General features: G+C 41.0%; 1 protein-coding gene across 6 annotated transcripts in view; it reads left to right on the forward strand.

Annotated features, from left to right (window-relative positions):
• The first annotated feature begins 441 nt into the window (after positions 1 to 441).
• The window catches only part of BEND7 (BEN domain containing 7), a 56,869-nt gene continuing 40,015 nt past the window's right edge, over positions 442 to 17,295 (forward strand). Inside the window, exons 1-3 of one of the 6 annotated variants that reach the window (XM_027823335.3) lie at positions 444 to 1,091; positions 4,829 to 4,912; positions 11,804 to 12,103. In XM_027823335.3, coding sequence (XP_027679136.1) covers positions 1,031 to 1,091; positions 4,829 to 4,912; positions 11,804 to 12,103 — 445 coding nt within the window. In that variant the 5' untranslated portion in view covers positions 444 to 1,030. Of the gene's footprint in view, positions 1,092 to 4,828; positions 4,913 to 11,803; positions 12,104 to 17,295 lie in introns of all 6 variants that reach the window. The other 5 variants (XM_027823334.3, XM_037889293.2, XM_007060914.4 and 2 more) reach the window with 5 other exon arrangements.

The following is a 17,295-nucleotide window of genomic DNA, read 5'->3' on the forward strand; positions in this document are numbered from 1 at the left end:
ACTGCAGGCCATTGCTCCCCGTCTCCCGAGCAAAGTTTGCGGGGCAGGAGGGTGGCACTTGGCCCCGGGTCTGCCCAGCAAGCAGCGAGCCAGGCCGTGCAGAGAAGCGGGCTCCAGGCCCGGCGGGGGGAATGCAGCCCCGGGGGGGCGATGCCACCTGCCTGCCTTGATGTCACCCAATTCGGGATCAACAGAGGCGCTGGCTCGCCCCCGAGCGCCCTGCGGGGCCCCCGCCCCTGCCTCCCTCGGGGCGCAGCCCGCGGCTCTAGGAGGCAGTAGCGGGAGCCAGCCCCGTGCGCGTGAGAGGAACTGCACCGGGGACGGGGGCACAAAATGGCGCCGCCCTGCGTTCCCCTCCCCCTCCGACAACCAGACCCCTATCCATTCCCCCACCCCCACCCCCCGAGACCAACCGCCCCCCATTCCCGGGCCGGCAGAGGAGGGGGAGGCGCAGAATCACCTCGCCGCCCTCTCCCTTCGCTAGCATGAGGCTGAAACCGCTGCCCCCCGCTCCCTTGGGGCCCGCCGCCGCCGCCGCCGCCTCGGCGTGGCGTGGGGCTGCGGGCCGGCCTCGGGGTGGCGGCCTGCGGGCCAGGCTCCCTCAGCCACCACGGGGCGCGCTGTGGTGCGCGCAGGCTTCCCCCAGCAGGTGGCAGCGGGGGTCCCAGGCGCCGCTGAGGTAGCGACACACGCCAGCCGCGGAGCGCTTCCCTCGGCGGCGGCGGCGGCGGCTTCCCGGAGGCGGCCCGGCCGGCTCCCCGCACACAGCGAGGGCTTCCCCCGCGCCGGGCGAGCAGCCCCCCGCAAAGTTTGGGGTTGGATCCGCGGGGGAAGGAGGGAGCCCGGAGCCAACTTGTCCCGGCTCGCCGCCGACCCGCAGTTGGAACTGAAATCTCCCAGCCCCGGTTTATTTTTGCTGATTAAAGGGACGGACCTTGGTCCTGCGGCTGGGTGGCTGTTCAGCCTCCAACTCGCTCTGTGCCATCCCCTTTCTCCTTCCTTTCTTCCTCCTCCTCCCTCTGCCCACACCATGGAGTTTACTGAGAGGAAGAGGAGCAGGAAATCCCAAAGCTTTAAACTGATCAACCAAGGTAAAGTGGCGCTGGTGGGGGGCGGCTGGGTGCGTGACTTTTTGTTTATTTGTCCCTCAAAGGGACTTTCGGCTCAACGTGTCTCAAAGGAGAAGAGCAGGGTGTTATGAAATGTGGGCTTCTCCCTTCCCTCTGTCTCCTTCAGCGTCTTTCTGCCTTCTGCTATTTATTATTTAACTCCTTGGATCTGTTTTAAAAACCCTCTCCCCAGTGAGGGCATGGTTTTCAAAGCAGATGCCATCCAAAATAAAGTTGAATCGCAATTTCCTTGTAAGCCAGGTCAAACAAACAAACAAACAAACAAACAAAAAAGCGAGTCAGGAAATTATCAAAATAATGGGTACTTGGGGAACAGAGAACCCTTTCGGTATTCAAGTCCTCTGGGTTGTTTTTTTCCCCCCCCTCCCCCCTGTTGATTGCGTACATACACGTATTTCAAAGAAAAGCCTAATAGAGGTTGCCTTTCAAATAAAATAAACGCAGCTAATTAATTGTGCATGGGTAAGGAAGAATTCCTGGCATGTAACTTGTTCGCTCGGTGTGTGTTTGCTTTACGAAAAGAAGAGGGTGTTTTAAAAGGGATGGTGAAGAAAATACTTGGATTTTTGTCGGAAAAAACCAGACCGCTCAATTTCGATCTTTTAAAAAATAAGACAGAGTCGCTGATGGTCATTTTAACAGGTGGACTTTACAGCCTTAGCGTTTTATTTTGGTGGGGGTATGTACTGCTACTCCAGCTGATTAGATCTTTTACTCTCATTGATTTGACTTCCGTGTTTTAAAGTATTGAGCTGAAATATCTCCATGGAATGCTGTGTGTGTCCTGCATGCTAAGTTCAAGGCAAGTGACTTCTTTGGTGTAATGTCACACTTTTTTTTTTATGTGACAGTTCTGCACTTAGTATATTTAGGCATCCCTCTTCAGTCAACGTTAGATGAAAACAAACGGGAAGCAAAGGAATTAAACAATGAAAATAACCTCACTTTGAGGAAATATTGAACAATTAAATATTTTCATTTTACCATTGCAGTAGAATCTTGAGCATTGCACATAACATAATTTTTTAATCTAAAGGAATACTGTCAGGTCAAAATTGGCCAAAAAATTACTGTAGGTTTTGTAAAAACAAGCAGTTGCAAACATGTTGCCAGTAAAAATGTATCTGGGGTTTAACGTTCCAAAGGAAACAGGGTTTTTTTTTACAATTATATATTCTCTTGCATTGCTTATAATATAAGTCTTGCTGAATTGTGCTAGTATGAGGATCTGAAAATGAAACTGATTAGTTGTTTGTATTTCCAAGTTGAGAAAACTGTAAGATGTGAAGAATAACACAAATAGTCAAAAGTAAATTAATATTTTACAAACATTCAGTCTTAAGATGTCATTTGTAATGTAGATTAATAATTTTTTGAATAATACTTTTAACTTCAATTCAGAGAGAACTAATTTTCACTAGTGAATTCTTAGCTATTTTTGGTTTGTCTGAGAACCCGTCTGATTATAGAAATTTAAAGAGAACAACCACACTAAACACAATTTCTGAAAAAGTTGTATTTTGATTCTGGGAGAATGGAGAAGATAAAAATTGTATTTTAACAAAGTAAGATTCAGCTTTCATGTACCCCCCTCCACCCCCTCCCCATTTCCTATGCAAGTTGATTACCAAGATAATTATGTATAAATAGGTGTCTCTGCTACTCAGCTGGTGCTTCCTGCTTAAGTCATTCAGTAATGTCATAGTTTAGTGTTTACTGTGAGGAAATTGATAGGGATTTCATAGGCCCTGGTCTACGACATCGCAGGCAGAAGAAAGGACTAAGGGAGACACCCACTGTTATATTGACTTATATTATGTAAACTATTGTCATGTTTACTGTATACTGTAGCCTCTCTCATCCCAAGAAATCTCAAAGTACTTTATCATCATAACGAACTAATTCAGACTACTGTGTACATAAAATTGTGTATACCTCCAATGCAGCCACCTCTAGGTGAAATGCAGAAACTGTCATTTGCTACTCTGAAACCTGTCATACAACAGTTAAGGAACAGTGAAGGGTACCATATCTAACTGAAGACATAGGGGAAATTTTAGAGAGACAGCATGCGATCTGTTTCTCTGAGCATTATGAATCTGCCCCTCACTATAGTTCTTAAGCGCTATTACACACTTTTGCCCAGTTTTTGACAATCTTCATCAGGAGATATAAAAATATAGGAAAAAATGAATAATGTATCAGATTCTGGTAAATCCTCTTTTTTTTTTATAATTCTCACAAAAGAGACTCTAGCTTTTCCCACCTGTGTACCTGGAACTTTATCTGTGGTTCCATGTGCTGTGCAACTTAATTCTCCTTCATCCATCTGCCTGCCCCCATCCAAAAAAACCAAAACCAAACCCCATTTCTTCTGACTTACCTATCATCACTCACTTCTTCACCTTTCCTTCCTTACATTCATAGTCCTCATCCTTCCCTTATAGCCCTTCTGTCTGTCATGTTGCTGTATTATGTGTGATTTTGGTTTGCTGCAGGAGAGAGTCTTTTTTTATTATTTTTTTTTTTTTGAGGTAGTCACACTAGTAGTGCTTTACGAATAATAAGTAACAATAGAGTTCTTATGTTAGGGGATCTTTAAATTCTGGACCTGATTATTTTGTCAGAGAGGCAGGTGCCTTTCTCATAGAAAGAGTGAACATAATACTCCTAGCTTCTGTTGTGCCATTTTTCTGAATATCTCAAAGGACTTTCCCACACATTAATTAAGGAAGCCTCACAACACCTTTATGAAGCAAGTGAATGTTATAAAAACCACTTTACAAAGGAGAAACTGAGACATCTGGAATTAAAGAACCCAGTCCTGGTGAGGTGCTGAGTATGCTCAAGTCTCATTAAAGTCAGTAGGAACTGAGTGTGCGCAACATCTCACAAGGGCTACTTAGTACCTTATTATTCAGTCCAAAGTGATTTTCGCAGGTCATACAGTCACGAGGTCACGGTCACTGTCAGGTTTGTCAGTAGCAGAGTCAGAAATAGAATCCTGGCTTGCTGTCTCCAGTATTCCCTTTTGTAAATGCTACTCTCTTCTTGTGTGCATGTAAAGAGTGTAGTTGTTTTTACTAAATGCACACTTGTGGTCAAAGCTCAGACTGTTTATCCAAGTTGCATTTCATTTGAAATAGAAAATCAATGTTTTTATGATAGCTGTGGAAATCAATTGCCATGAGTCAATATCCATATATAGTGCCCAAATCTGGTCCCATAGGAATTCAATGGCCAAATGACAGCAGCAGCACAGGATCAGGCCACAGAGCTAAAAATTTATCCCATAATGTATATCACTAATTTTGTTTTGAGATAAAGTGTGAAAGTTTCCCTTGGCCTATAAGAGGGTAAAGTTTTCATTTACATTATACATTTGCTTTCCATCTGTAAGGCAAGAATCCAGATAATAGGCATCTGGTGAAATAATTTACTGTGAAAATGAACATAGTAATATAAGCCAGGCGTAGCTTGTCCCTAAAATGTGTGAAATATTTCAGTTCTCCTCAGTTTGAGCAAAGTTTTTTAGGGAGTGCTGATACAGAGCACATTTTCTGTGGTTAATTTGACGTGCATGGAATAAACTGCAGATATATTGATAAATGATGTAATAAAGCTGTAGCAATGTGTTCAGTGTTCATTTTTTCCAGATCACTTGAGTTCTAATTTTTTTTATACTTTTTTCATTCCAGATTATCATCATGAGGTATATAAGATCTCTGACTACAGCAATGATGTTAATGGGGAGACCAAAGAAACACAGTCGGTTTTTTTAGGTATGTTCTTGTGTCGATTAATTTATGAGCAACACAGCGTAGCCATTTTCAATTAGGGGGCAGTGTAAAGAGAGGAGTTGTATGCCATTGTTTAATATGGACATTCTCTTCAAGACGTTTTTATTTTACAGATTGCCAATATATCCTTTATTAACATTGCTAAAAGTTGTAGTTTCAGACATAAATGTTTATTAGAGTCTACACAGAGTGCTAATTATCATTCACTCTCAGGGCCAGATGCTGACTGGGCAGTTTTGCAGCTCTCTGTTCACCCCATTTACATTGCATATTCACTGGCATGCTTCACTGGCAATAGTTTGTGTAATTGGGGTATTACATCTTTGACATCTGGATAACAGAAATTCAATTTCCAGGAAGCTGCTATTTGTTTGGTGTTGCTTCTGCTGTGGGTGGGACAGAGGATTAATGTAATGTCTTAATGTAATGTCCTTTCACCTCTGTAGCCTGGCTTCTAACACTGCCATCGCAAAACTGAATTAAATCAACAGTCAAAAATGTGTAAAGAAAACAGAGATGTAATATATAGTCTTTCTTAACTACAGCTTGATAGAACTGGTTATCACTGAACTGCTCATCATTTTTGTGGCTGTGTACTCTTCCTTTTACATTTCCACTCCTGTCTTATCTAGAGCCTGATCTGGAGAGGTTCTGAGCCTCTGCAGCAAAGAGCTAAGTGTCTTAACCAATGGACTTCAGCAGGACTTGAAGATACTCAAGACATCACCTCATTAAGGGCCTGATCCACCTCCCAGTGAAGTCAATATGAGTCTTTCAGTTGACATCAATGAGAGGTGGATTTGAAAGCAAATCCAATATCTCTGATCCTGAATAGTCCCATTAAATTCATATAAGTGAAGGTTGTCAGGCTCAGGCTCTGGGTCTGATATTTGAATCAGTAAAGCCCCATAACTGTCTGGCAGATACTGACAGCAAGTCTGTTTTAGCACAAAAATGTTAGCTCAGAGATGAGCATGCAAGTCCTTGAGAGGATTGTACTACTGTATCATGCAGACAGTACTGTTACATATAGACACAATGGCTTTTAAAAAGTTGATTGCATACATAATTTCCTTTCTTCAGTCTTTGTATTTTATTATCTTCACAAAAATGTTAAAGTATAATGTAAGGTACCTCCTATCTGAGTCTTTTTACAGTGCTTTTGACTTGAAATTCATGCTCTATGTTTGAAAGGTTAATGTGGAAAACTAATTATTATCCTGGTAGCCAAATGTGTGATGAGACATTTGTCTGTGTAATTAACAGTGAAGAACTTTTATAGTTTCATAAAATCGAATGCCACATACAGTATGCTGTGTGCATTTGTTTTGAAGAGGTGTCCAAAACAGAGATGTTTATGGCTGATATAAAGTGGAACTGAAATGTACTGTAATGCAGGTGTCTGTGCATTTTACAGCATTTCACATTGTTAAAATGGAAGTCAGCAGATTAATAACTTTATTTTGTCATGATAAAATAAATAATGTGTACTTGGAACGGTGGAACAGTGCATAAATTACTCAGTAATTCCAAGAATATATTCTGTTCCAGGAATAATATCTTCCACAATTTATTCATACAGAAAAAGTTGACTTTACATAAGTCTATGAAGTTATTTGTTAGTTTTAATAGAATTATATCCAAGTATGATTTTTTGTCAGCAGCTACTACTGTATAGTTAAACTTGAAAAAGGGTTTCTTTTATATAGCTGTGTTTTCAAATAAGAACATAAGAATGACCATACTGGGTCAGACCAGAGGTCCACCTAGCCCAGTATCCTGTCTTCTGACAGTGGCCAATGCCAGGTGCCCCAGAGGGAGTGAACAGAACAGGTAATCATCAAGTCATCCATTCCCTGACACCAGTTCCCAGCTTGTGGCAGAGGCTAGGGACACCATCGCTGCCCATCCTGGCTAATAGCCATTGATGGACCTATTCCCTATGAATTTACCTAGTTCTTTTTTGAACTGTTATCGTCTTGGCCTTCACAACATCCTCTGGCAAAGAGTTCCACAGACTGAATGTGCGGTGTGTGGAAAAAATACTTCCCTTTGTTTGTTTTAAACCTGCTGCCTATTTATTTCATTTGATGACCCCCTAGTTCTTGTGCTATAATAACATGTCCATATTTACTTTCTCCACACCAGTCATGATTTTATAGACCTCAATCATATTCCTCCTTAGTAGTCTCTTTTCTAAGATGAAAGTCCCAGTCTTATTAATCTCTCCTCATACGGAAGCTGTTCCATACCCCTAATCATTTTTGTTGCCCTTTTCTGAACCTTTTCCAATTCCAGTATATCTTTTTTGAGATGAGGCGACCACATCTTCACGCAGTATTCAAGGTGTGGATGTACCATGGATTTATATAGAGGAAATATTATATTTTCTGTCTTACTATCTATCCTTGTCTTAATGGTTCCTAGCATTCCTAGTGGGGGGTGGATTTGAAGTACACTTTTTCATTTTAAAAAATTCATTGTAATGTAGCATGAAAGTACAGTAGCCCTGCTCCAGAGGAAAATGTTTTTGATCTGACTGATTATAATCTTTTGGAAATCTTACACGAAGTAAAGGGTGCTTTTTTCTCCCTTTGCTAAGCTCATCCAGGGCTAACTCCTGCTCCTGTTGAAGTCAATAGCAAAACTCCCACTGATGGAGGATCTGATCCTAAGAACCTGATCCTGTAAATTGCTCTGCTGAGCTGCATGTCTGCACCCATGTGGACCTTTGTTAACTTCACTGGGGTTCCACCTGGGCTGAGGGGTTGGCCCATGTCCTTGCAGGACTGGGGCCAAAGAGTACAAGGAAGGAATGTTGTTATACCAGATGTGCATAATTTAGCTATAAAGTGAAATGGCTAATCTGAGATAGCTACAAAACAGCCAGGACATCTTTTCGGTTATTTTGGAAAACCTATGATCTGATAAAAAGGGTCCCCCTCCTGCCTCTGCTTTCTCAGCCAAAATACTTCCTTAATCTAGGGAAATGTGCACAGAGCAGGGAGGCATGAGGTTGGCAGTCCTATTCCCACTTTTTCTACTGACTGGCCTTCATAATTGCCTGTACTTCAAAACACTAATTTGGTGATGTCTGAAGAGGATTACAGCAGAAACAGCTGGAGTTTGAAAGTTATGTTTTGGTATGGAAATAGTCCTTGCAGAGGAGGGTTGCATGTTTTTGTGCCAGGAGAAATTCACTTTCTTTTGACCAAGTGTTTGTAAATCATATAGCCTGAGTATGAGAGTTTTGGCTGGTTCATTACCGATGCATGTAAGAGAGGATGCACTGCGCATGCACGTGTGTGTAGTTGTGTGCTTTAAGGTGTGGAAGTACCATGGTCCCCTGAAGTGCTTTGAATTGGTCCGTGTAAATTCTTCAAATACGGCAGCTGAGTTTTGCTGGCCTTTGTCCAGGAAGGCAGCATTCTGGTGATGTTCTGAATGGAAGAACTTGAATGCTGTCTTGCAATTATTTGTAATTCAGCAAAACTTTGAAGCTGTGTAAAGTAAAAGGTAAAACTGACTATATTTTTAAAATATTTCCTACTTTTTATTTAAAATAAAAAATGGGAAGTTAAATTTAAAAAGCTGTGCTAAGAGAACATTAAGTTTATTTGTTTAATTTATGCACTTTGTCAGGAAATGCCAAAGCAAAGGATGAACGTGTAATCTCAGTAGAGATTTTCATTTCATGGTAACATACCATTTCTTAGCCACTACAGTATAGTCATATAATTTTTTTTCACAATGTGGGGTAGCAGAATTACATAGTTCTATGTAACACTGTGATAAAGACAGCCCATGAAATTAATCTATATGAAAAGTACACAGTGACCTGCATTTAGATAACATACTACATACAGGTAAAGTATAACAATAAAGAAAAATAGTGAAAACATACTGGTGAAGTAGGGGTTTAGGCATTACATTACAACATTACCAGTGGTGTTTCATTAATCCAAGTTGCTATAAATACACTGTTGTTACTTAATACAGTTAAATATTTAGCACCTGGAAGCACACATGCATTTGTCAGTGGGAGAATTCAGTTTGTACCTGTTTTAATTTGAAGTATTTTGATGATTCTCAAAGCAGTATTGTAAATTCTGTACACAAATTCTCACTCATTAAAGACACAGTTCAACATTATTTTAAAGAGAGCACATCCGTTCCTCAGAATAAGTAGTATCTGAACTTTATTAAGACAGCTTGAAGTTAGGCCACTTGAAAATTACAAATTAGTTACACTTTGGCATAAAAGAGTTATAGTTGAACTAGAAATAATAAGTATATTTTGTCATACACCTTGGTTATGAGCATTTCTCTTGAAAAATGCTTGTGATATATTAAAATAGGGCTAGATTTTGCCACTTTTACTCACAGCTCTGCAGTGGAGCAGAGCCAGCCATACCAATGTTGAAGCCAAGTCAGATGGGAGATGCAGTGATTCTCTGGAGATAGATTTTGCAGCTGTCCTCCCATGTTTATTCCCCACTCAAGACCAGAGTTCTCCTTCAACATAGCTGGCCCCATGGGCACACTGGAGTTGCAGGATGCACAATTACAGACCCATAGTGTGTATTAGTTTAAAAAAAAAAAATAGGCTCCAGTTCAGCAAGGTACCGAAGCGCACAGCTGCTATTATTTGTATTGTTGTAACACCCAGGAGCCCCAGTCATGGAGCAGGACCCCACTGTGCTGAGTGGTGTTACTCCTGGGGGCAATCTGTGCCAAAAAATTAAAGTTTCTGCACCAAAAAATTTAAAAGTTCTGCACACAATATTTTAAAATTCTGCACATTTTATTTGTCAAAATAACACTACATAATCGTGCCAGTGTCAATTATTTTGGTAATTTATTTCAGAATACCTATCAACAATACAGACACACACAAAAATTCCCCCGGTAGTAGAGAGTTAAAGAAACCCCTATGACAACCCAGTTCCTGTTCCTCTGCCACGTTCCCCTCTGTCCCTCCAAGCCCAGCCAGGGGGCCAGACACCCACAACCCCTCCCTTCCAGAGCCCACCTGTTGCTAGGCCCTCCCCCCCCCGCCAGCCAATACACCCGAACCCCCTCCTCCCCAGAGCCCAGCTCCGGCGCCCCCCTTACCCAGACACCCATCCCCCTCCCCTCCACAGAGCCCCTGGATCCAAGAGGGAGAAACAGCCTGATGCTCAGTCCCAGGCTTGCACAGAGTTTCCTGCATGCCGCCCTCTCCTTCCCTCAGGATACGCTGGAAACTACAGCTGCTAGGAACCCTCTAGCTCCCTCTCCCTCCCCCCAGCAGTGTCTTCTATGTGCAAGCTGGGCTCTGTCGAGTCCAGTAGCCTCTAGTAGCGGCTAGCAGCACTGCATCCCATTTCTGTGGGGGAAAGGAAATTCTGCATGCACAATGTTAATTTCTGCAAAATTCTGCATTGTGCAGTGGCGCAGAATTTGCCCCAGAATATGTTGTATAGAAACAACAAAAAGACAGTCCCTACCCCCAAAGATCTTACAGTCTATAAGACCAGAGACAGCAAATGGATACAGACATACAGATGGAGGAGTACAAGGAAACAATGAGACCATGTTGGTCAACATGATGTGCTGTGTTCTCAACTGTCTAACTGATATCAAGTTATTTTAGGCATCACAACAGCCGAATTTTCATGGATAGTCTCATTGAAGTTGATGAGACTGGCTATTTACATTCCTGAAGTTGTGCATGTGTTTAAGGACCTTGCTGAAGTGGAGCCATTACACATTTTTTTCTCAAAATTTGTTTTGTACAGCTATTTTTCCTGAAAATGTTTTATTTTGGGGGTGGTATGTAAGAATGGAAATTGAAATCTTTTCTAAAGAACAGATGATGCCAAGTAGCACCGTCTTAAATGTATTCTAAGAGGAGGATTGATTTGATCAGTTCCTTGATCTTCATTATTCCTCTTGCTTATGCTGTTTGATTTTTTTTCCTATTACCAGTAAAAAATAGAAGCTTCAGATTTCAGTAGTTATGAATATTTCCTTATTACTAATGAAATGTAATGCCTACTTTAATGAGCAAAATAGCTACTATCTGCCCCAAACATATATATTCATTGTGCAATCAGTAGTTTCATACATAAAATTAATACTTAAGCGGTGCTGAGAGCATTAAAGTATGTAATTGTTATTATTTAAATGTGCTGAATTTATTTGAAACAGTTACATTTTTCTTGTACATATTTTCTTTTTTCTCATATAATCTGCATTTTAAGGCATCCATAAGTTTGGCTATATAAGGTTGTATAGATATTAGCTGTTTTTTCATTTATTTCTATGTATCCCATTATTATGAAATTCTGCGGACCAGGGGACTGATCCTTTTCCCATTAAAGTCAATGACAGCTATGTTGTTGATGTCAATGGGAGATGGGTCTATCCCTTAATAGGTATCTGGCTTCTCTCTTTACAGTCTGATCCTGCACCCTTTAACTCAGATGAAACTCCCATTGATGTCAATGTCTGAATAGGATTAGGCTCATAAAAGCATAGTGTATTTGAAACAGCTGTACCCATTGTTGTTTCCTTCAGCAGAAAACAGCAAACCAAATACTACGGTATGGTATACGTAGGAGCTTTAAAAACCATGGTATGGTATATGTAAGAGCTTTAAAAACAGTATTAGGAAAGCCAAGATGAGAGAGTTTTTTAACCATGGATATCCCAACTACTGCTTTAATACTGCTGTGTATTAAAGCATGGCACAGTATGTCTTTTATTTTTATTTATTTGTTGCTTTGTAGTCCAGCAGCTAGAAACTCCTATTGGCACCTAAATCACTAATCTCTATCCATTACCATTTTTGCTAATTTACACTGATAACTGTGGCTCTGTTTTCATTAGGAGATGAAAGCCGGGAAATTAAAAAACAAATTACAGGGATGAGAAGATTACTGAATGACAGCACTGGAAGAATCTATCAGCGAGTTGGCAAAGAAGGAGAAAAACTGAAGGAAGAACCCCAGGATTTAGATATAGCATGGGCCCAGCGCCTGACTGCCCTGGCAGACTCCCAGGCGAGCCTCCATCCTTCTCAGAATGGTGCATGGAATGAAGTGTCACCTCAAACTAGCCATTTTTCAGGGCAATATGGGACTCGGTCTAAAAGCTTCCAAAATGAAACAAGAACTGTAGGATCCAATGGTATGATCTAGATTAGATATTCCAAATATCATTTTTACTATACTAAATATCTACCTATGTTCAGATAATTATAGTATGTATAAATAAATTATAAATGATACTTCATAATTAACAACATTAAATACAGTTATCACTTTGAAAGACTGTGGGTGTGGGGCTGGTGCATGCTGCTCCCATAGGTCTTAAGTTTTAAAGTGGATTCCTAGTGGTAGGGCATAATATTAATATTTTATTCTATAAACTTTATTTCTGTACTTATTAAAACCATTGTTACTGAATTCATAGCTCCCTAAGGGCCAGATTCTGTCACTCATACTCGCACTGAGTAGCACAATGAAGTCAGTAGCACAATGAGATCAGAGGACTGCTTGTGGAGCAAAATCCAACTCTGCGTGAGTAAGGGTGGCAGAATCGGGCTTAAATTACTTTTTACCTCCAGATATGAAATACCATTGTAGCCATGATCTAAAATGCCAATTTTTTCAACACAGGGCACATGCACATGTAGGCCTCTGTTCTTATGGGACCGTTAGGGATAAATTGTGCTGGAATCTGGAGCATGTTGTCCATCCCGCTTCCAGTGTAGGGTGGTTCCCTGAGGTGGATGTTCCAGTGCTTTTAAATGTATTTTTTCTTAGTGCTGTAAATGTCACAAATGAGTTTCTCTACTCCCTTGGGAGATTCTTCCGTAATGTGCTAGATCTTTCTGTCCAAGAAATTTCCCTGACATTCAACCTAAATTCCGAATTTCTAATATAAAACCTGCCTCAATTCTGATATCTTGTTTATCAAAATTTTAAATGGCAATTGTGAGCTTCTATCCAAAAACATTGTCAACTAAATTGTAGTTGTCCCCAGAGATATTAATAATTACATAGAACAATATCTGTTGTGTGTCTTATAAGGACACACATGTATTCATCATTTGTAGCGGATGCAAAAATGATGACTGTTGTTATTCCCTATGCTGTACAAGAGAAAGTACTATCCATGCACTCAGAAGCTTAGGTTTCAGTCCTCCTGGATTGACTATATCCCTGTATAGACAATGATTGGACTCACATGTATTGGCAAAAAGAAAAGGAGGACTTGTGGCACCTTAGAGACTAACAAATGTATTTGAGCATAAGCTTTCGTGAGCTATAGCTCACTTCATCAGATGCATGCAGTGGAAAATACAGTGGGGAGATTTTATATACACAGAGAACATGAAACAGTGGGTGTTACCGTACACACTGTAAAGAGAGTGATCAGGTAAGGTGAGCTATTACCAGCAGGAGAGGGGGAAAAAAAAAACTGCACACCTTTTGTAGTGATAATCAAGGTGGGCCATTTCCAGCAGTTGATAAGAACGTGTGAGGAACAGTGGGGGGGGGGAATAAACATGGGGAAATAGTTTTACTTTGTGTAATGACACATCCACTTCCAGTCTTTATTCAAGCCTAATTTAATGGTGTCCAGTTTGCAAATTCATTCCAATTCAGCAGTCTCTCGTTGGAGTCTGTTTTTGAAGTTCTTTTTGTTGAAGAATTGCGACTTTTAGGTTTGTAATCGAGTGACCAGAGAGATTGAAGCTGTAGCTCACAAAAGCTTATGCTCAAATAAATTTGTTAGTCTCTAAGATGCCACAAGTACTCCTTTTCTTTTTGTGGATACAGACTAACACGGCTGCCACTCTGAAACATATATTGGGAAATCCAGAGGATGGTGTTACAGTAACTCGGGTTTTGTGGATTTTTGTTTTAGTGTGACAGTATATTTTAGAGCTACAGTAATTTAGGTTTCAGAGTAGCAGCTGTGTTAGTCTGTATCAGCAGGGTTTATGTATAAGCCATGTTAGTCTGTATTTAGGGTTTATGGGCCTCACAGGGTTTTGTTTATTAAGGAGAGATTTGAATGAATGGAGGATGAGTGCCCTGCACAAGGGGATAGGGTGGGAGTTCCAAGTGTAGAAGACAACACAGACAAGAGTGGAAGAAGATGATTAAGGGGGTGCAGGGATTATTGTAACCAAAGGAAAGAAATAACAAGCATAATTACAAAGCAAGGGCCTGATCCTGCATCACTGAAGGCAGTGGGAGCTTTGATTAGGTCAGGCCTTAAGGCACTAATCCTACAAGCTGACCAGGATGGGCAGATTCCTTTGCTCATTTAATGCCCACTGATTTTAGTGGAGGTCTGTCTGGCACAGGGATCTGGCTTAACATCCCAATCCTGCAAACGCTCATGCATGTAAGTGAAGTATTTATAGAATCTGGGCCAAAATTATTTTTTTAGATTTTTTTTTAATTTTATTTCTCTGATTCTTTAGAGGATCTGGCAGCAATGTGCCATCTTAATTGCTTTTTGGTTACACTCAAATTGTTTTTGATGAATTGTACTAAGTGCTTTTCAAGAATAAATTTGTTAATGTAGTAATGTTGTTACACCAACATGATTTACTGTCAGCGGATCCATTTGTAGAGAACCATTCTGGGGTACTTGCTGATTATGCAGAGAGAACCACCAAGCAATGTATTTGTGTCTCTTCTGTCATAGAAGTCAGTCATCAAATTCAAATAAGTCATCAAATTCACATGCTGGCTTGCCTGCAGAATGGAGGGAGATGGGTCTTTAAAGACTCCTCCATAAAAATAAAAAGTCTGCTCTCTTTTTAAAATTAAAAATTGATTTATAACCAGTAAAAAAGAGTTGCTTTTGTCCTCTAAAAATGATAAAGGTAGTGCTTGGAACAGTGATTGAGACCATTCTACAAGATGTTTCTTACACCACTATTGTAACTGATTGGAAGAGAGATGATGGAAGAAAAATAAAAACTCTTCATGAATATGTATGAAGTTGGCAGAAGTCTGCTTTGGTTTGAAATACTGGTGGTCTCTCTTCCCATTTACAATACATATGGTAGATTTACATGGGTAATTTCTATCAATGCTAATGGGAATTATAATGTAAATCCCACATGCCTCAATGGGAAAACAGACCCTTTGGTTTCAGCCAAGGCCTCTGTGCCTTCATTAGGAATGTATTACATTTGTACCAGGAAAGAAGAACAGGTATTTACTGGCAGTATTTGTTTAGTCAAAGTTTCTATGTTCTAGAGACAAATATGCAAAATCTGAAAATACCTACTTTCAAATATTATTTATTATTTGCTAAGCCCCTGCAATATGCTGGATGCCATACAGGCGAGAAAGTAAGACTGGGCCTGTCCCCAGGAGCTTATTGTTCAAAGAAGATAGAGTAGGTAGGATGACCTCGAGAAGCCCAGATGGGGGGTGACTGGGATTTTTTTGGTTATTGTTGATCATATAACTGACTCACTTTTTTTGGACACCCAGTATAGCTGTTTACCTTACTAGAGGCGACAGGGAGTGGTGGTGGTGTTGCTGAATTTTTATACCAAGCACATACGCATTTGGAAGCTGCCTTGAACCTAATCTTCTACTGATCTTAAGGCTTTGTCCACACTACACAGCTTCTAGCGACATGACTGTGTCGCTAAATGTCAGGCAGTGTAAATGCTGTTTGTCGGCACTTTTGCAGATAAAATAATTCCACCCCCTCTGAGCGGGATTCGTGTTGTCAACAGGAGAGCACTCCTGCCGACAACGAGCTGTTTACACTGCCACTTGCCGCGGCAAAACTTTTGTCTTGGGGTGAGGGGGGGGGAGCTTTTTTAAGTACTTGTGAACGACAAAAGTTTTGTCGTTTGATTGGGTGTTGGTGGAAGTCTCTTCAGGGACTTGGAGGGCTGGTCTATTCTTTGAACTTATATAGGCGTAGGTATGTCTCAGGGATGTGAAAAATGGACGCCCCTGAGAGACATAGCTACATCGACCTAGCCCCCATGTAAACCATTCTAGGTTGACAGAAGAATTCTTCCATCTGCCTAGCTACAGCCTCTCAGGGAGGTGGATTACCTACGCTGACAGGGATCCCCTCCTTTTGATATAGGCAGTGTCTACACAGAAGCTCAGCTGCAGCGGTTCAGCTGTGCTGCTATAGCACTTCAGGTGTAGACAAGCCCTGAAGCACTACAGTTGCTGTGTGCCACTCTAGCTATTTAAGTGTAGGCATACCCGGAGTGATCTGCCACAAGACTAAAAATAAAAATCTTCCTTATGTGGTGTTTGTGTAGCTCTAACACTGTCCTGAGCATTTTGTGAACCATTGGGAAGACAAAGTCCCATTCCTCCCTTTAAAGAACCTTAAGGCCATGTCTACATCACAAAATTATATCGACCTAACTTATGTCAGCATACAGCCACCACAGTTCTTAAATTGCTTGTGAGTGCACAGTTGGCTCCTTGTGTCGGTGGTATGCTTCCTCATTAGGAGCACTTGTATCAATTGTATTGTCAGTGTGGGGCATTGTGGACAGCTCCTGAAAGCCAGTAACGGTCGACATAAGCCACACAGCGTCTATGCTGACATTGCATTGACCTAATTACATCAACTTTGACACTGCCACTCAGGAAGGTCGTGTTATTTTTTTATTTGAAAAAAGCAAGTTGTTACCTTTTAAGATTGCAAACAAAACCATAAAACATGACTCAAGTTAACTGGTGCAGTTGTGTTTGCTAAATTCACAGAGCACCTGAAACAGCAGTTCTCGGAAGTGTGAGGTTCTCCATTCATCGCAATGTGGTGTTAACAGTAAATTCCCAGGGAGAGAATTTTAAATGGTAGCATTCTTAATTACTTTGCCGATGGCCATCAAAATATATAAGAAAGGAGAGGAAGGGTCATATTGTGAAGTTCTGTGCAATCTACTGTGAATGACATTTCACTTTGGTACCACAATCGGGAGGCTCTTGGGAGAATTATCACTACTTATTTCCCTCCCCAGTCTGATCTATGGGGATGTCACACAAAGCAGTGTAATTGAAGAATTAAATTTTCCATTAATCTTTGATTCCCAGTCTTTGTTTTGATTTTTTTGGTGGGATGGTGGGAGATTCAGTTGTTTAGTTTTGCCAGTACTTCTCTATGGGAAGGACTAGTGCTTACAGGACTTTTGGAAGAAGACACTCTTAAGAGAGATGTGAAGGAAGAGAGGGGTAAAACATGGTGGGCCACATCAGGCATGATTTTCCAGGGGTTGGGTGAATTGTGGAAGATGCTCATTCACTATAAATAAGGTGACTCCACTGAAGCCAGTAGAGCTGTGCCAGTTTACACTTGCTGAGGAT

This window comes from Chelonia mydas, chromosome 1 (assembly GCF_015237465.2).
Source record: "Chelonia mydas isolate rCheMyd1 chromosome 1, rCheMyd1.pri.v2, whole genome shotgun sequence".
In the NCBI taxonomy this organism is placed as follows: Eukaryota; Metazoa; Chordata; order Testudines; family Cheloniidae; genus Chelonia; species Chelonia mydas.